Below are 15,852 nucleotides of genomic sequence, written 5' to 3' on the forward strand. Positions count from 1 at the left end.
TCATGGTAAAGATTGCTAGGTACCTATCTATGTCCACATTCCACTTAGGAGGAGGAAAGGTAGGTCTCTTTCCCAGACTTGGGGACTCTCCTGGGGAATTGAGTCAGAACTCCATCATAACTAGCTATAACTAGCTGCAAGGGAGTCTGGCAAAGTGTTGTTTGTTGGTCTCACTAAGATTTGAGAGACAGGAATCATTCCTACTACATCTACTTAACCTGTAGGCATTTAAAACATTCCTCAGAGGGTAATATAGGCTTAGTGGGACTCATTCCTAGGGCAATCTGCCCCTATTGACAGTGTAAGCTCTTCATTTGGCCTTTCAGGAGAGAGAGAGAAAAAAAAACCAAAAAAAACAACAACAACAAAAAACCAAAAACAAACAAACAAAGCAACCAAACTAAGGTCTCCACAGGAAAGCTCAGTGTCAGCCAAGTGAGACACACAGCAGAAGGCTCTCTGTTTGATTCCAAACCAGTTCTTCTACAGGCCCAGCCGGCCAGCCCCGTGCTCCCTTCTTCCCACTTCATATGCTCCCTGGCGGTCCCCACGCAGAAGCCAGGCCTCCCCATGTAGATTCTTTAATATGGAGGCATGGTCTTCAGATACCCTTCCTTGCTGGTTTGCTCACACCTCCTCGTTTGTGCATATAAAAATATCCTGTCAGTAGGATGGCACTCAAAATTAGTCAAATACGGCGTAAACTAACAGCAGTGGGCGGTACTTGGCAATACCATTGACCCTCAGAGTCAGGGAAAGCTGGCATAGGTTTGGAAGAGATGGGGACAAGAACTGTGAGCCACACCCCCCAACCCCTGGTAGCTCAGGGTCCAGCTCACTTCTGTTTCTCATTCTCCAAAGGTCCGATGCCAGCCAGCAGCGCCGCACTTCCCTGCCTCCACCTAGGCACAGAGCCAGGGCAATTTCCTCCTGCAGCCCTGGCATCCATCTGGGAAAAATTAAGTGTGATTACAGAATCTGAAGCTATTTAACTGGGAATGAGGGAGCTAGGAGTAATCTTCCCTTCTCGCTTCTTCAACATGTCTATTTATCTGATATCTCTGCTTCTGGGAAGGCCCTGTGTTCTCCAAAAACTGCAGATGTGACTCTCACCTTTTGCCTTCCTGGTAGGGTAATTCAGTTCTTCCAGTAGACCTGTGCCCCTAGTGTAGGGTGGATCCCCCAGCTGTAGAGCCCCATCACTGCAGAGAGGGTTCACAGCTACTCAGAGCTCCCCCTGAGCACGCCCGATGAGGCCCTGCTTCCTGAGCGACGTCCAGACCATACTCAGTGCAGGCTGAGAGGCCAGGGGTGGTGTGGGTATCCTGTATCTGATGGTGCAGCCTCGGAGAAGAGGACTGGGTCTTGGTGGGTGAACAGAGTGGCTTGGTGCCTGGACTGTGGCTGCATGGGTGGACAAGGAGGAGGGGGAGGAGCAGGCAGAGATGAAACTGAATGAAGAGCTCTCCATCACCGAGCTCTCCATCACCAACCCCTCCACCACCACCACATCCTGCCCCCTGCAGCTTCTGGGCCACAAAGTCTTCCAGTGTTCTTGCTCATACACTATAACTGAAACCTGGGGCAGTGGGCTGTACTGCAGAACCTCTAGGCAGCCTGAGGGATGTGGGAGAGGTGAAGGGAAGGCCAGGAGGAATCCCTAAGACCTGTCTTTGGCCTCGGAACCACTTTCTGTTGGACAGCACTCTATGGAGGTCGGCTGTGTGTGCGTGGTGAAAGGAAGAGGTGCAGCCAGTATTCGAGCCCAGTCTGCCTGCCCGACAGAGGGCATGGTGGTTAAGACACTGCCGGGGCAGAATCTCTATTTCCTAGGCAAGGACAAGTTTCATCAGCTGGAAAAATGGGGTCCTGACCAGAGCAACTCCACACCATTGTAATGCTGCAATGGTGGCTATTACTGCTCCTGAGACAGTGACAAGCAGCCCTGGCACCTGGGAGTTGACACTGCTAGGCCTCTGTCTAGGGAGCAGACATAGTTTCACAGATCAGCAGCTGGAGGCAAGGCAATGATGGGAGACAAGGTATCCTGCCCAAGCCATGAGTATGACTGGCTCACACGAGGAACTGCTGCTGTAGCAATCTCAGGTCCCGCCCCACCCCCTCTCTCCTGGGTCAGGTTGACTGACCACTGTGGGTTTCTTTCTTTCTTTCTTTTTTTTTTTTTTAAAGATTTATTTATTTATTTATTTATTTATTTATTTATTATATGTAAGTACACTGTAGCTGTCCTCAGACACTCCAGAAGAGGGAGTCAGATCTCATTACGGATGGTTGTGAGCCACCATGTGGTTGCTGGGATTTGAACTCCTGACCTTTGGAAGAGCAGTCGGGTGCTCTTACCCACTGAGCCATCTCACCAGCCCCCCACTGTGGGTTTCTTAAGTCATTACCAGGTGTGGTGGTACATGGCTTTAGTTCCAGCACTTGGGAAGCAGAGACAGGTGGACCACTGTGAGTTCAGAGCCAGCCTGGTCTATAGGCCAGCAGGGATTATACATCTGACACACAGCTGATATCTCAGTTAATTGTAGACACTGTAGCACTGCTCCTAGCTAGAGGCCTTCTCTCAGAAAAACAGGACAACAACCCAAAAACCCAATCATGGATGCTTCTGCTTCCTGGCAGCATCTGATCCTGACTAATAACCCTCTTCTTCGAACCCTTCCTAAAACCACATACACAAGCCCAATTCTATAAACTCTTTTGAACACTCTGCCTGGCTCTTTCCACATGGTATATTTTGCAGTGCCCAATAAATCTGATATGTGACTCAGTGGTAGAGCCCCTGCCTAGAATCCCCCAGTGAGGGGCTGGGGGTGTGGCTCAGTGGTAGAGCCCCTGCCTAGAATTCCCCAGTGAGGGGCTGGGGCGTGGCTCAGTGGTAGAGCTCCTGCCTAGACTTCCCCAGTGAGGGGTTACAGTGTGGCTCAGTGGCAGAATACTTGCCTACTATGCACAAGTTCTTGATTTTGGTTATTATTTTATCTATTTGGTTTACTTGTATGTGTGTGCACCATATCCATGCCTGGTGCCTGCAGAGGTTAGAAGGCATTGGATCTCCAGGACCTGGAGTTATGTATGGTGTGAGCCAATATGCCGGTGCTGAGAGCTGAACTTGAAATCTCTGTAAAAGCAACTAATGCTCTTAACTCCTAAGCTGTCTCTCAATTTTGTTCTGAGAACCACCAAATTGGGTGGGGGGGGGGGGCGGGGGGAGTTGTGTAAGACAGGGTTGGTCTATGTAACAGCCCTAGTTGCCCTGGAACTCAGTCTGTAGGCCAGGCTGGTCTCAAATTCATGGATTCACCTTCCTCTCCCTCCTTGAATGCCGGGATTAAAGACATGACATGAGCCACCACCACTTGTTTTAAATACAGGGGGTTTTGGTTTGTTTGTTTGTTTTTGTTGGTTGTTTTATGTTTTGTTTGTTGAGACAGGGTTTCTCAGTGTAACCTTTGCTGTCTTGGAATCACGCTGTAGACCAGGCTGGCCTCGAATTCAGAGATCCAATTGCCTCTACCTCCAGAGTCCTGGGATTAATGGCGTGTGCCTGGCTTAAATACAGGGTTTTGAAAACTGAACGGTAATCCCAGCTTGTCCAAGCCAGATGTGTTCCTTGTGGTCTCTGCCTGTGAGACACTGATACTACCGCTGCGGTACACCGCAGCCCGACATTAGAGCCGAATGAGATAATCAAGGTCACTCCTCCATACTTGGCATCGAATGCACCCAGTGCAGAGAACACTCAGTCAGGGTCACAGCTGTTATAAAGTAGATGTTATCATTTAAATTAAATTTCATTCAAGTCAAGTTTTCCCCTTTCGACAGCTAATTCCATAACTACCCCATGGAAGTGAGCTGTGATGCCCGTTTTGGTTTGTTTATTAAGACAAGATTTGTCTGTGTAGCCCTGGATGTCCTGGAACTTTCTCTATAGAGCAGGCTGGCTTCAAACTCAGTGAACGGCCTGCCTCTACCTCCTAAATTCGGGGATTAAAGGTGTGCTACCACCATAGCCCGTGTTGCACACGTTTGCTACGGGAAACTGAAGCATAGTCATATTGAAAGTCTAGGGGGAAAGTGGGACAAGAACCCTGGGGACTCATTCCAGGTAATGATATTGCCAGTCACACCCCACAACCCAATCTTCGCCTGGCAGCCCTTTATTCCTCTAAATGTCGTCCTGCTTCTGTTTGTGTGCCCAAATCAAGGGAAATAATTTTGATCATGAGAGGAGGTCATTCCTGGCAGGTAGTCACTGCGGCCACCTGTAGCAGGGCGGGGCGTCGAGATATGGAGGTCCCTTTAGTGTCTGTCACTCCTGCACCCAACCCCTCTTTCTGGCAGTACTCAAAGAGGTCGTCTCCTGGGCTGTCTGGACTCCATTCCTTGGGAGACGCTTGCCCTCTACAGTGTCTTCAGGGCGATGTTCTGATATGAAAGAGAGAGGGGGGGGGCGTGGCTGCCACCAACCTTAGTGGGCCTCGCTCTATTTTTTGACACTCACTGAACTCTAATGACACTCTCACTAGAAAAGCTTCAGCAGTCTCACATGGGAGACTCCTCGGGTTTGTGACACCTCGGTCTTCAAGCCCCTGTGTCCTCATCTTCACGAAACCGAATTCCCTCGAAGGTGGAACTCTTGGTCTTTCTTACCAGCCCCATCCTAGTTTCTCACGTGTCAACCATAACCCCCGCACAAGCAGTGGTGCTCACACTTGAGCCCGCCTTCTCCCAGGAGACATCCTTCTCTGACATTGATTACTGTTTCACCGTAGTCACCGCCGCCCGCGTTCACTAGTTCATTTCTGGATCACGCTGCTCCCATGCACTGCCTTCTGCTCTTAGTTCTTGATGGTCACGGACGCCTCTTGCTTTCCTCCCCGAAGACTGTCCCTTAGCTGCGCCTGACAGTTGGTCGCCACAGCTCTGCCACCGGACGAGAGCGGGATAGTTTTTCCTAGTCTCCAGACTCCAGTGATCTGTTGCACCACCATTGTCCCCGAGTCAGGTTCAAGGTTGCAGTCCGGCACTAATATAGTCACGGCAGGCAAGTCTTCGCAAGGGCAAGTGGAGAGGTCCTTTTCTGTACAGGGGTGCGTGATGATGACGTTGGTTGTGTGCTCCGTACAACGCTAAGCTTACTGCGTGGGCTCATCGCTTCCTGTCCCCCTTTGCCGTACAAACCCTGCACGTACTGCGCAGGCGTATTGGTTGCTGGTCTTGGTGGGGCACCGCCCCAAAACTTTCTGCGCACGCGCATGGGTTTTATTGTGCCTTTGCCCAAACAGCCTTAGCTAGAAAGAAGGAGCTGCCAAAAATTCTTCCTCTCCGCAGTGGCACTCCAAGACACACCGGTCTTGGAAGGAATGACGTCAGTATAGAGCCACCTGAAGGAGTCCGGATGTTTCTAAATCCGGACACTCCTGCCCCTTCAGCCTCCGTCAGCTCGTCTTAAGGGGCTGGGCCTCTGTGCTCTCCAGGCGTGTCACCTCTCTGATCGGTTGGTGATTTGGAATGGGGAGGGGAAAGACCATTCTCGAGTTTGGCAGTCAGGTTTTTGAGGGTTTTTGTTTTCCTTCTTCTGTTTCTTCTTTTTTAAATAGAGAAATGCATTCGTGTGGAGAATGGGCATATACCTGGCTCTCCCAGGAATAGGCCCTGGGGGTTGAGTTTCTAGGTCCTGCAGCGTGACACTGGAGAATGGAAGTAGAGGACAGGCTGGAGGACTGAAGCCTGGATCTACAGTGAATCAGTTAGGAGAGGGTGTTGATTGGTGTGGGGGAGTGCGACGCCTTTAATCTCAGCACTCTGGGAGACAGAGGGGAGAGGATCGATCTCTTGAATGTCAGGCCAGCCTGGTCTACGTAATGAGTTCAGGCCAGCCAGGGCTACACAGCGAGACGCTGTCTTAGAAAAGAAGCAAACAAAAAGTCTTACGTGCTCCCTGACCAATTTCTTTCCCCGCCTCTTGCTTTCCAGCAATGCCTCTGCCTCAGGGTGACGTGACTGCCTTATTCCTGGGGCCTCCCGGCTCGGGAAAGTCCGCCCTGATCGCCGCGTTATGCGGTAAGAATGTGGACACGGTAGAGATTCCCGATGGACGGCAGGACTCTGGAGTCCCCAGCCTGAGAGCTGCGGCTCCGGGCCTCTTCCTGGGTGAGCTGAGTTGCCCACCCGCAGCTCCCGGGCCCTGGGCGGCGGAGGCCAACTTGCTGGTATTGGTGCTACCAGGATCTGAGGGGAGCGAGGAGCCCTTGACCCCAGCTCTGGGAGAGGCAGCGCGAGCCGCCCTGGCTAGAGGAACCCCGCTGCTGGCTGTCCGGAATCTGCGCCCTGGAGATTCCCAGAATGCAGCTAAAGCCCGGGATGAGACTGCAGCCTTGTTGAACAGTGCTGGGTTAGGAGCTGCGCCTCTCTTTGTGCCGCCGGCGGATTGCAGCAGCAGTGACCGCTGCGAGGAGCTAGAGCGCCTGCAGGTGGTGCTGCGGACCCAGGCGGAGGCGCTGCAGAGGTGAGGGGACAGTTCGGGCTGGATGGGGTGGCCTTAGATCCAACTCAGCTACGGAGGTCTTTAAAGTTCTCGAGCCCTGTTCCTAGAGTGTTAGACGCAAGCTTTTCTTGGCTGCCCATTCGTCCATACCCTACTTATTTGCGTAGGACAGCACCCACCACACCCATGAGCACAGAGTTTGAGATCATGGAGACTCTGCCATAAGCAGGGATCACTTTTCTGTCGTTTAAAGCCTGCACCGTCAAGGGTCAACTGGAAAGCCCACCACAAAGGTCCTGTTTCGTGCAAGCTCTCTGGCATCACAAGCCCAGATATATATATATATATGCAAATACTTGTGTCAGACAAGATGCTGGACTCCCATCTCTCGTAACATTTGAGATCCCTCTCCAGCACTCCCATCCTCCTCATTGGCTTGGTTCTCAAGTGACTCCCCTCCCATCCTTCCTTTCGTTAACACCAAACCTTTACAGAGCATTATTTCCGATTGCTCGCCCTGTTCTTCCATTTCCAGTTCCCTCTCAGTTCTACCCTGCCTACTGCCCGCCAATCCACCCAGCCCCTCCCCACCTGCCAGCTGTCTCATTTTATGGTTCTCAAAATGCGACTCAGGAAGGGTCTGCATAAGTTGGAGAGCTGCTTCTCATTTGTTTAGTTAACCTCGCTGGCCCACCAGTACTAGATGAGGTCTCTCTTATTTACATCCACCCTCAGGGACACCATAGGCCATACTGAAATTGCCATTATGTCCTCGCCTTCCTCTAAGCCCCACTCCATAGAAAACGTGTCCTGACCAGCACACCATTGGAAAAGCTCTGACCCCGATCTCTTGATCTGTATCAAGAGAAGTCCAAATAGGGTCCTCATCGTAGTTTCGGTTGGAAACCTGACCTTAGGTTAGTTTACCCGCGGGACCTCTAGGGGACTTAAGCTCTTCCCTGAACTCTCTTAACTTTATGGTCCCGCCTCACCTGGTTTTTTTTTTTTTCTTTCTATCTTTCTTTCTTTTTTTCCTTTTTCTTTTTTTTTCTTTCTTTCTTTTTTTTTTTTTTTTTTTTTGAGACGGGTGTTTCTCTGTATTTCCAGCTGTCCTGGAATTGGCTATGTAGATCAGGCTGGCCTTGAACTCAGAGATCTGCCTGCCTCTGCCACTTGTGCAGAGATTGCAGAGATTAAAGGCGTGCGCCACCACGCCCGGCCGTGCCTTCTTTCTATGTGCATTAGTTCCCTACTTAAATTCTTGAGATTCAGAAAGATTTTTTTTTTTCCCGTAATTGCTCGTTCAGCCCAGCTTTTCCTACTTTTAAAGCTCTGTTGCCTTTGACCGATCTCCCACCCTCTCTCCTGCAGGCTCCTGCCTCCTGCCCAGGATGGCTTCGAGGTGTTGGGCGCAGCCGAGCTGGAAGCTGTTCGTGAGGCCTTCGAGACCGGTGGCCTGGAGGCGGCGCTGTCGTGGGTGCGCGCTGGTCTGGAGCGCCTGGGCAGCGCACGACTGGACTTGGCGGTGGCCGGCACCACCAATGTAGGCCTTGTGCTAGATATGCTGCTGGGGTTGGATCCTGGAGACCCAGGTGCTGCGCCTGCCTCAGCACCCACTGGGCCCACCCCTTATCCTGCTCCAGAGCGCCCCAACGTAGTGCTCTGGACCGTTCCCCTGGGCCCCACGGCCACATCTCCTGCCGTCACCCCTCACCCAACCCACTACGATGCCCTGATCCTTGTCACCCCCGGGGCTCCCACAGAGGAGAACTGGGCCCAGGTCCGCTCATTGGTGTCCCCAGATGCTCCACTCGTCGGTGTGCGCACGGACGGCCAGGGCGAAGATCCACCCGAGGTTCTGGAAGAAGAAAAGGCCCAGAATGCAAGTGATGGGAACTCAGGGGATGCACGCAGCGAAGGAAAGAAAGCTGGCATCGGGGACTCGGGGTGCACTGCCGCTCGGAGCCCGGAGGATGAGCTATGGGAGGTGCTGGAGGAGGCGCCTCCGCCCGTGTTCCCGATGCGGCCCGGCGGTCTCCCAGGCCTCGGAACCTGGCTCCAGCACGCACTGCCCACAGCTCAGGCCGGAGCTCTGCTGCTGGCGCTGCCACCTGCAAGTCCCCGGGCGGCGCGGAGGAAGGCGGCTGCGCTACGGGCAGGGGCGTGGAGGCCAGCCCTGTTGGCTAGCCTGGCGGCGGCCGCCGCCCCAGTACCAGGGCTGGGCTGGGCTTGCGATGTGGCGCTTCTCCGGGGACAGCTGGCCGAGTGGAGGCGCGCGCTAGGCCTCGAACCCGCGGCCGTAGCACGACGTGAGCGCGCCTTGGGCCTGGCTCCCGGAGTACTGGCAACGCGCACGCGCTTCCCGGGCCCGGTGACGCGAGCCGAGGTAGAGGCCAGGCTGGGGTCCTGGGCAGGTGAGGGCACGGCGGGAGGTGCAGCGTTGAGCGCGCTCTCCTTCCTATGGCCCACGGGTGGTGCTGCGGCAACAGGTGGGCTGGGTTACCGTGCTGCGCACGGTGTACTTCTACAAGCCTTAGATGAGATGCTGGCTGATGCGGAGGCGGTGCTGGGACCCCCAGAGCCCAACCAATGAGGTGTGCGGTGGGGCTTGGGGTGTCTGGTGACTGGTTTTGGCCCCACAGCCTCTGAGATTAAGAAGTGACGTTTTGTTATTCAAACCCGGAGACTTGAAGGAGACTGACATCTCGTTGAAACGTGAGATTTACAGTCACCCGATTTCCTAGGTACTGAATGGGAGTAGGGTCTATGCGCCAGAAGTGTGTCATCCAGATACCAATGCAGTAAAGGGAGTTGAGGGCCTGGGACTCAGTAGAAATGGGAGCTTCTTGGCGTCCCGCTGACACCTGGTCATGGATCTCTAGAAGCCTTGATCCCTGCCTGCCTGTGAGCGAAACTGCGGGGAGATAGAAGCCTTGGAGTGCTGGCTCCCAAAAGGAAAGAAGTATAAGTTACCTGATGAAAGAACAGATTTTTGTGGGAGCTGTGAGAGCCTTAGGAAAAGTCTGGTTCCTAAGAAGGCTGTGGTTGCCATTTCTTAGGTGGCAGGAAGCCCTGTGGAGACCAGGGGCCTGCTGGAGACCCTTTAGTCTCTTGGAGTGCAGAAGATTGTCAGTCATTTGCTCTCCAAAGCTTTGGTGTGGACGATAATGATCCACAACATTGAAGGGAAGGGACAAGGGAGTGTGTGGGTAAGGTTGTCTTCTGACAGCTAGAGCCTAGGAATGGGGTCTTTAGGGTATGGAAGATTAGAAACCCACACTTGGAAATACTTCCCGTGGGATCCTGGCAGCTGCCTCTCCGAGCTTTACTGGGAAGGTGTGACTACCCCCATTTTATAGGTGCTGGGTGATTCAGGGTCTCTGGCATGCACGCTCCTGTTTCTCTTTATTACTGGTTTCTTCTGTCATATGGACCTTAACTGCAGGGCCTCAAAGTGATGGGCTCCTGCTGTAGCAGTCTATGTGGTTTTTCTGCATGACCTCTTCTGATTTCTCCCAAGACACCTGCTGCTGGTCCACATAGGATGCTGCTGCTGTGTGTGTGTGTGTGTGTGTGTGTGTGTGTGTGTGTGTGTGTGTAGGGGGTCCCCCTCAGGATAGCTAGGTAGGCCTTTGATGCCGTGGGAAAGTGCCTGGAGGGAGGCATAGGCAGAAACCACATCGCTGTCAGTTTTGTAGCTTTGTGCAGGTAGGACCACGGGGTTCAGAGATGCAGGCCAAAGGCTCATCAACACAGCGGGACAGTGTGTGGCCTGGCCCTGCCTCTTCTCCATTTTCAGCCCATCTCCAGCAAGCCTGATGCCAAGGTCCCACCTCAGGACTTATGCATTTTCTGGTTTTCTGTGGGACACTCTGCCTCCCTGTCTTTTTTTGAGATAGGGTCCTCATCTGTCAGGTCTCCCCGAAATGGCTCTATGGTCACCCAAAGTAGCTTGCATTGATCCTGCCACATGGTAGTCCCTGTAGTGAACATTACTACCAATGGCTGTATTCTCATTCTCTCACTTGCCTGTTCGTTGGCTCTTGCTCCTTGCTTGTCTTTCTCTTGGGTGTACCCTAGCACCCAGAGCAGTGCCTGACACACAGTAGGTGCCTAGTATTTATTTTCTTAGTTTACTGGTCACTGGCACATGGCCTGGAATTCAGGTTGTCATAATCTTGTTACAAAGAGGGAGAGAAGCAAGCACCTGGTGGGAGAGCGAACGGTAGCAGCAGCTTGGCCGCTGTCACTACATGAACGAGGGCCATGTATTTTCACCTGGTCGATGAAAGGACTGGGCTAGACCCATAAGAGCTTCTGAGGGCTAATCAGAAGCCTGCACAGCTGGGCTTTGCTCCCATCTAACCCTGAACTCTCACCTCTGACACCATCCGCCCTACGAGGAGGCACCTTATTCGGGCGTTCATGCCTGTAATCCCCGCACCTCCGGTTGACACAGGAGAATTTGAAATTTAAGGCAGTCTTCGGTGAGAGAGGATTGCAGGCCTGTAAGCTATGCGCCTGTTCCCACTAGAGTCTAGACGGGCCTTGAACTCCACACGGTCTGGAGCCAGCCTGATACTAAGTCCTTGATGCTTGGGTTGGCCAGCTTTGGCCCTGCCTCAGCCTCCCCAGTGCCGGGATTATGACTCTAAACCATCCTAGATCAGCCTGACACTCTTTTCACTAAATCATCAGAACCAATGTGTTCCTACACCCAAGCACACCTCATCACACAATACACCTAATTGGAAATACTTGAACTGATCAATGGAGGGCCCAATTCACATACCCGTGTTTCAATTATATCGATAAGTTCCCCCCAATCATGGGGTTTTGATCAGTGCCTCACATATTAAAGGCAAACACTCTGCTGGAACCATGTACCTAGCCCTGTGCTGGGCTGCAGGTAGGGTTCTGGGCAGGGGCTCTACCACTGAGCCACGCCCCCAGCCCCTCACTGGGGGATTCTAGGCAGGGGCTCTACCACTGAGCCACGCCCCCAGCCCCTCACTGGGGGATTCTAGGCAGGGGCTCCACCACTGAGCTACATCATATTTCAAGACAAGGTCTCACTAAGTTGCTTGGGCTGTCCTTGAACTCACTTTATTCCAGACAGGCCTTGGAATTTGGGATCCTAACCCCTCAGCCTCCCAAGTAACTGGGATCACAGGCCTGCCTCACCTCCTGGCTTAGTAGTTTTCCCTGAACCTGTGATGTTCCAGTGGGTCAAGTACAAATAGAATCTGAGATGGATTTCCCCCCCCCCTCGGTGGCTTTATCCACATACTTGGATCATAGTTCAACAATACAGTCTATTGTGAAAAATCATAACAGCATGAAAGTGAGACATTGCAACCACATTTGGGAAGCTGAGAAATCTTTGTTTCACCCCAGGACCACAGCGCTATGGAATAGTGTTTCAAACAGTAGGTTTCCTCGCCTCATTTAACATAGTCTAGGCACTCCTCCACAGCCATGTCCAGGGTGAACGTAAATTCTGTCAGTTAATATTAACCATCACAGCAGGCATCTAAGAACTTGCTCTGTTACATGTGCACATGTGTGGCTAAGCATGCACACACTGGCATGTGAATGTGCTCACACACATACCCAGCTCCCAGGTACTGCAGCCCCCTCTGAGAAGCTTGACACTCAAATGCTACTCCTCTACTGCCTGGGCCCCACTTCCCTTGGTCTGGCTACAGTAACAGCCAAACTCGGTCTCCTATTAAGTGTCCTGAGCTCTCTAAACCCTCCATGTCTTTTCTGGTATTTTGACATAGCTTAGGCTTGCCTTCACCTCGGCATGTAGCTGGTGATGGCCTTGAAATCCTGATCCTCCTGCCTGCATCTCTCCAGTGCCAGGGTCAGGCACGTGGCATGATGCCCTGCTCTCACTGTGGCTTGCTTTGGTGCCACCTGGCATCCCCGTCCTGTGCTTTGCTGCTCTCCCTTCTTGAGGCAGGAGGCCCATGCTAGATGCATCGAAGGAGCATATTGTAGCCATTGTGTGTGTCCTGGTCAGCTCCATAAACTTGTACAGGGCACTTTTGTGTTTTGTGATTCCTTGCCCATTTTTGTTCTGTTACTTGAGATAGAGGATCCAGGCTGTCTCAAACACTTGGCGCCAGGTGCTTCTCCGGTCCTAGCCTCTCCTTGTCCTGGGTTACAGGTAGAGGTGGCTGCCTTTTAAACTATGATCTCCCACCCCCACCCCTGAGATAGGGCCTTACTCTACAGCTCTGGGCGTCTAAAGAGCTGGGATTACAGGTGTAAATGACTACATATGTTGCCCATACAATCTTTTGTTAGGATTTTCAGGCTTTTCCAGAATGTAAGCAAAGCAGATAGCCAGGCCCCTGGAAGCCTCCAAATAGGAAAGGTTCAGTCTCCCTCGTCACAGGCCACCTGCTGCCAGCAGGGTGCTCCCATGAGGCACCTCGGGTCTGAAAGAGCCTGGGCGCAGGAACTCTGGGAAATGTCAGTCCTCCATGCTGGAATTGCAGCTACACAATCTTGGCATTGCCCTTGAAAGACGAGCAGGTTTCAAACGTTGGTGAATGGATGAGGTGCCCTCCTCAACATGGAGAGAGTCTCACACTTCTGGCTCATGAAGGAGCTGTCTGTTGGAATGTGGGGGACAAATCTGTCTGGTAATCCTGTGGTGTGTTTTGGAAAAAAGAATAAAAGGGTAGGAATGCTATTATGTGTGTCTTCTATTTAATTTATTAATTTTAATTGTGTGGGTGTGTGCTGTGAAAGATGCAGTTTTCACCTGCTGAGCATCTTCCCTGCCGGGCAAGGTGGTGATTTTCAAATGCTTTTAAGTTTGTGATGGCCAAGCAGCTGAACTCTTGAGCCAGCGTGACCCACTGTCCCCCAGTCCAGCCTCTCCGTAGACAAGCACATGGATGCCCTCTCTCAGTCTGGCTCTGGATTTTAGCCACAGGGACGACAGCAAATGTGATGCAATCAGAGGCTTCAAGAGTGCGCATGAATTGAACTTCCTCTCTGCTATCCTTGGGCTCCCTGCTGTCACTGCCACACTGAAAAGCCTACAAAGCTAAGGGTTGGGAATGTATTCCCTTAGAACCTCCCAGTGAGGGGCTGGGGGTGTGGCTCAGTGGTAGAGCTCCTGCCTAGAATCCCCCAGTGAGGGGATGGGGGCGTGGCTCAGTGGTAGAGCCCCTGCCTAGAATTCCCCAGTGAGGGGCTGGGGGCGTGGCTCTGTGGTAGAGCCCCTGCCTAGAATCCCCCAGTGAGGGGCTGGGGGCGTGGCCCAGTGGTAGAGCACCTGCCTAGCATATTCAAGGCTCTAGGTCTATCCCCACTACTGACACAAAATTGACGGAAGCTTTCGGTATGTAGTCTGGGATTCATCCTCCTCCGGCCTCAGCCTCCCAAGCACTGGGTTTGCAGGTGTACTCTACCACATTCTGCTACAATCTTAAACTCTGAGCCAAGCGATGGTAGTGTACTCAGGAGGCAGAGGCGGGTGGATCTCTCGTCTACAGAGTGAGTTCCAGGACAGCCATAGCTACACAGAGAACCCATGCCTCAAAAAACAAACAAACAAAAATAAAAAACCACCACCAACAACAAAACAACCCCCCGTTACATTTGAGCTGTGCAATCTTCAAATTGATACATGCCCCCCCAAGCCCCAGCCTTTGCCTCAAGACTCATCTCAAGAACATAAATGCTACTGAGTGCCTGTCGCCACCATCGAGCAGACAAAATGAGAGGCAGCCTCTCACAGGCCAAGGTGCTCACACTTGCTGTTTCTGAAATTGCCCAGCTCTCTGCCTTCCGACTGGGAGAGAAACCTACTCCTGGTTAGGTATGGCTATGTGACTAGCTCTGTCCCTGGAGCTGAGAGTGTTGAGTCACTTCTGGGTCACACAGTGGTTAATCACACAGGTGAGGCATTTCTAGGCACTTCCCTTTGGCAAAGGCATTGGCTGATCCATACCTGGAATGAGCAGAAACCCGCTTTGGATTATGCTGAACTTGTAGAGCAAAGGCAAGCACCAGCCTTTTATGAATGGGTGCTCATTCAGCAAACACACCCGCTCTCCCGGTGAAACTCCCATGCTGATGTTGGCTTTGGCCTGGTGACTCACCTTAGTCAATGGAATGTTACCAGCTCTAACCCCATCAACAACAATAACAAAAACCCTAAATGCACTTGACTTTCCTGCAGTGCCAGGGATCTGCTGGAAGGAGGATATGTGGAAGTCCAGCGGGGAGCTAGTTGTGGATCAAACCAGCTAGGAGAGCTATGGTAGGCAAGCTACAGGCCCTTAGAAACAAGATTGCGGGCTGGTGAGATGGCTCAGTGGGTAAGAGCACCGACTGCTCTTCCGAAGGTCCAGAGTTCAAATCCCAGCAACCACATGGTGGCTCACAACCATCCACAACAAGATCCTCTTCTGGAGTGTCTGAAAACAGCTACAGTGTACTTACACATATTAATAAATAAATCTTTAAAAAAAAAAGAAACAAGATTGCTTGTTGTCTTAAATCTCAGTGTGGGGATTGTTTGTTACATGGCATTATTGTTGCAAGAGCTGACTCATACAAAGTTGTTACTGTAGCATAATGTAGCCAGCTCAGATTGGTGTCAACATTAGCACCTGCCCGCTAATGGCCCTTCTGTAAGTGGCAGCTGTCACGATGATTAATTAGTATTTACTGAGACAGACTCTCTGAAGAACCATCATTTTTTTTTTTTAAGGTAGCACCCACTGCTCTCATATCTGCTTTCAAAGGAGGTTTTTCATCACACAGTTCTGAAGTTCTCACTGTTAATAGCCACATGTTACCAACATGGACATGGAGATGAGGCAGGAGATGTGACCAGAACTCACATCAGGATTCTCACCATCCTAGCTGTTTGACTTAAGGCCTCAGTTTGTCCACTTGTAACGTGGAATAATATCAATTTCATCTGGGCGGGGCTGTTCACAGCCATAATCCCAACCTTCCAGATGGTGAGGCAGAGAGCTCACCTCGAGTTTGAGGCTGGACTGGACTACACTACATAATGAGGCCATCTCAAAGGACGACAGCAGAGCAGCAAATCAATTTCATGGAGCTGTGATCAGGAAATGACTAGAAAGTATAAAACACTTAGCAGGGTGCCTCTTACTATAAAGCGGGGGCTACTTGATTTTCTTTTTCCCTTTGCTTTATAAAAGGGCAGGAGTCAGGATGACAGCCCTGCCTCTGTCCCTCCATTTCTCTCTCTCTCTTCTGCACTGAGTCTCACTGTGTGACTCTGGCTGGCCTTGAACTAACAAAGATCCACCTGCCCCTGCCTCCCGAGTGCTGGG

General features: G+C 51.9%; 1 protein-coding gene across 1 annotated transcript; it reads left to right on the plus strand.

Moving 5' to 3' along the window:
• The first annotated feature begins 5,267 nt into the window (after positions 1-5,267).
• Irgq (immunity-related GTPase family, Q) lies at positions 5,268-13,220 on the plus strand. The gene is made up of 3 exons (NM_153134.3): positions 5,268-5,524; positions 6,004-6,535; positions 7,886-13,220. The coding sequence occupies exons 2-3, from the start codon at positions 6,006-6,008 to the stop codon at positions 9,105-9,107; spliced, it is 1,752 nt and encodes a 583-aa protein (NP_694774.3). The 5' UTR covers positions 5,268-5,524; positions 6,004-6,005; the 3' UTR covers positions 9,108-13,220.
• Positions 13,221-15,852: the final 2,632 nt, after the last annotated feature.

This window comes from Mus musculus, chromosome 7 (assembly GCF_000001635.26).
Source record: "Mus musculus strain C57BL/6J chromosome 7, GRCm38.p6 C57BL/6J".
Lineage (NCBI taxonomy): Eukaryota > Metazoa > Chordata > Mammalia > Rodentia > Muridae > Mus > Mus musculus.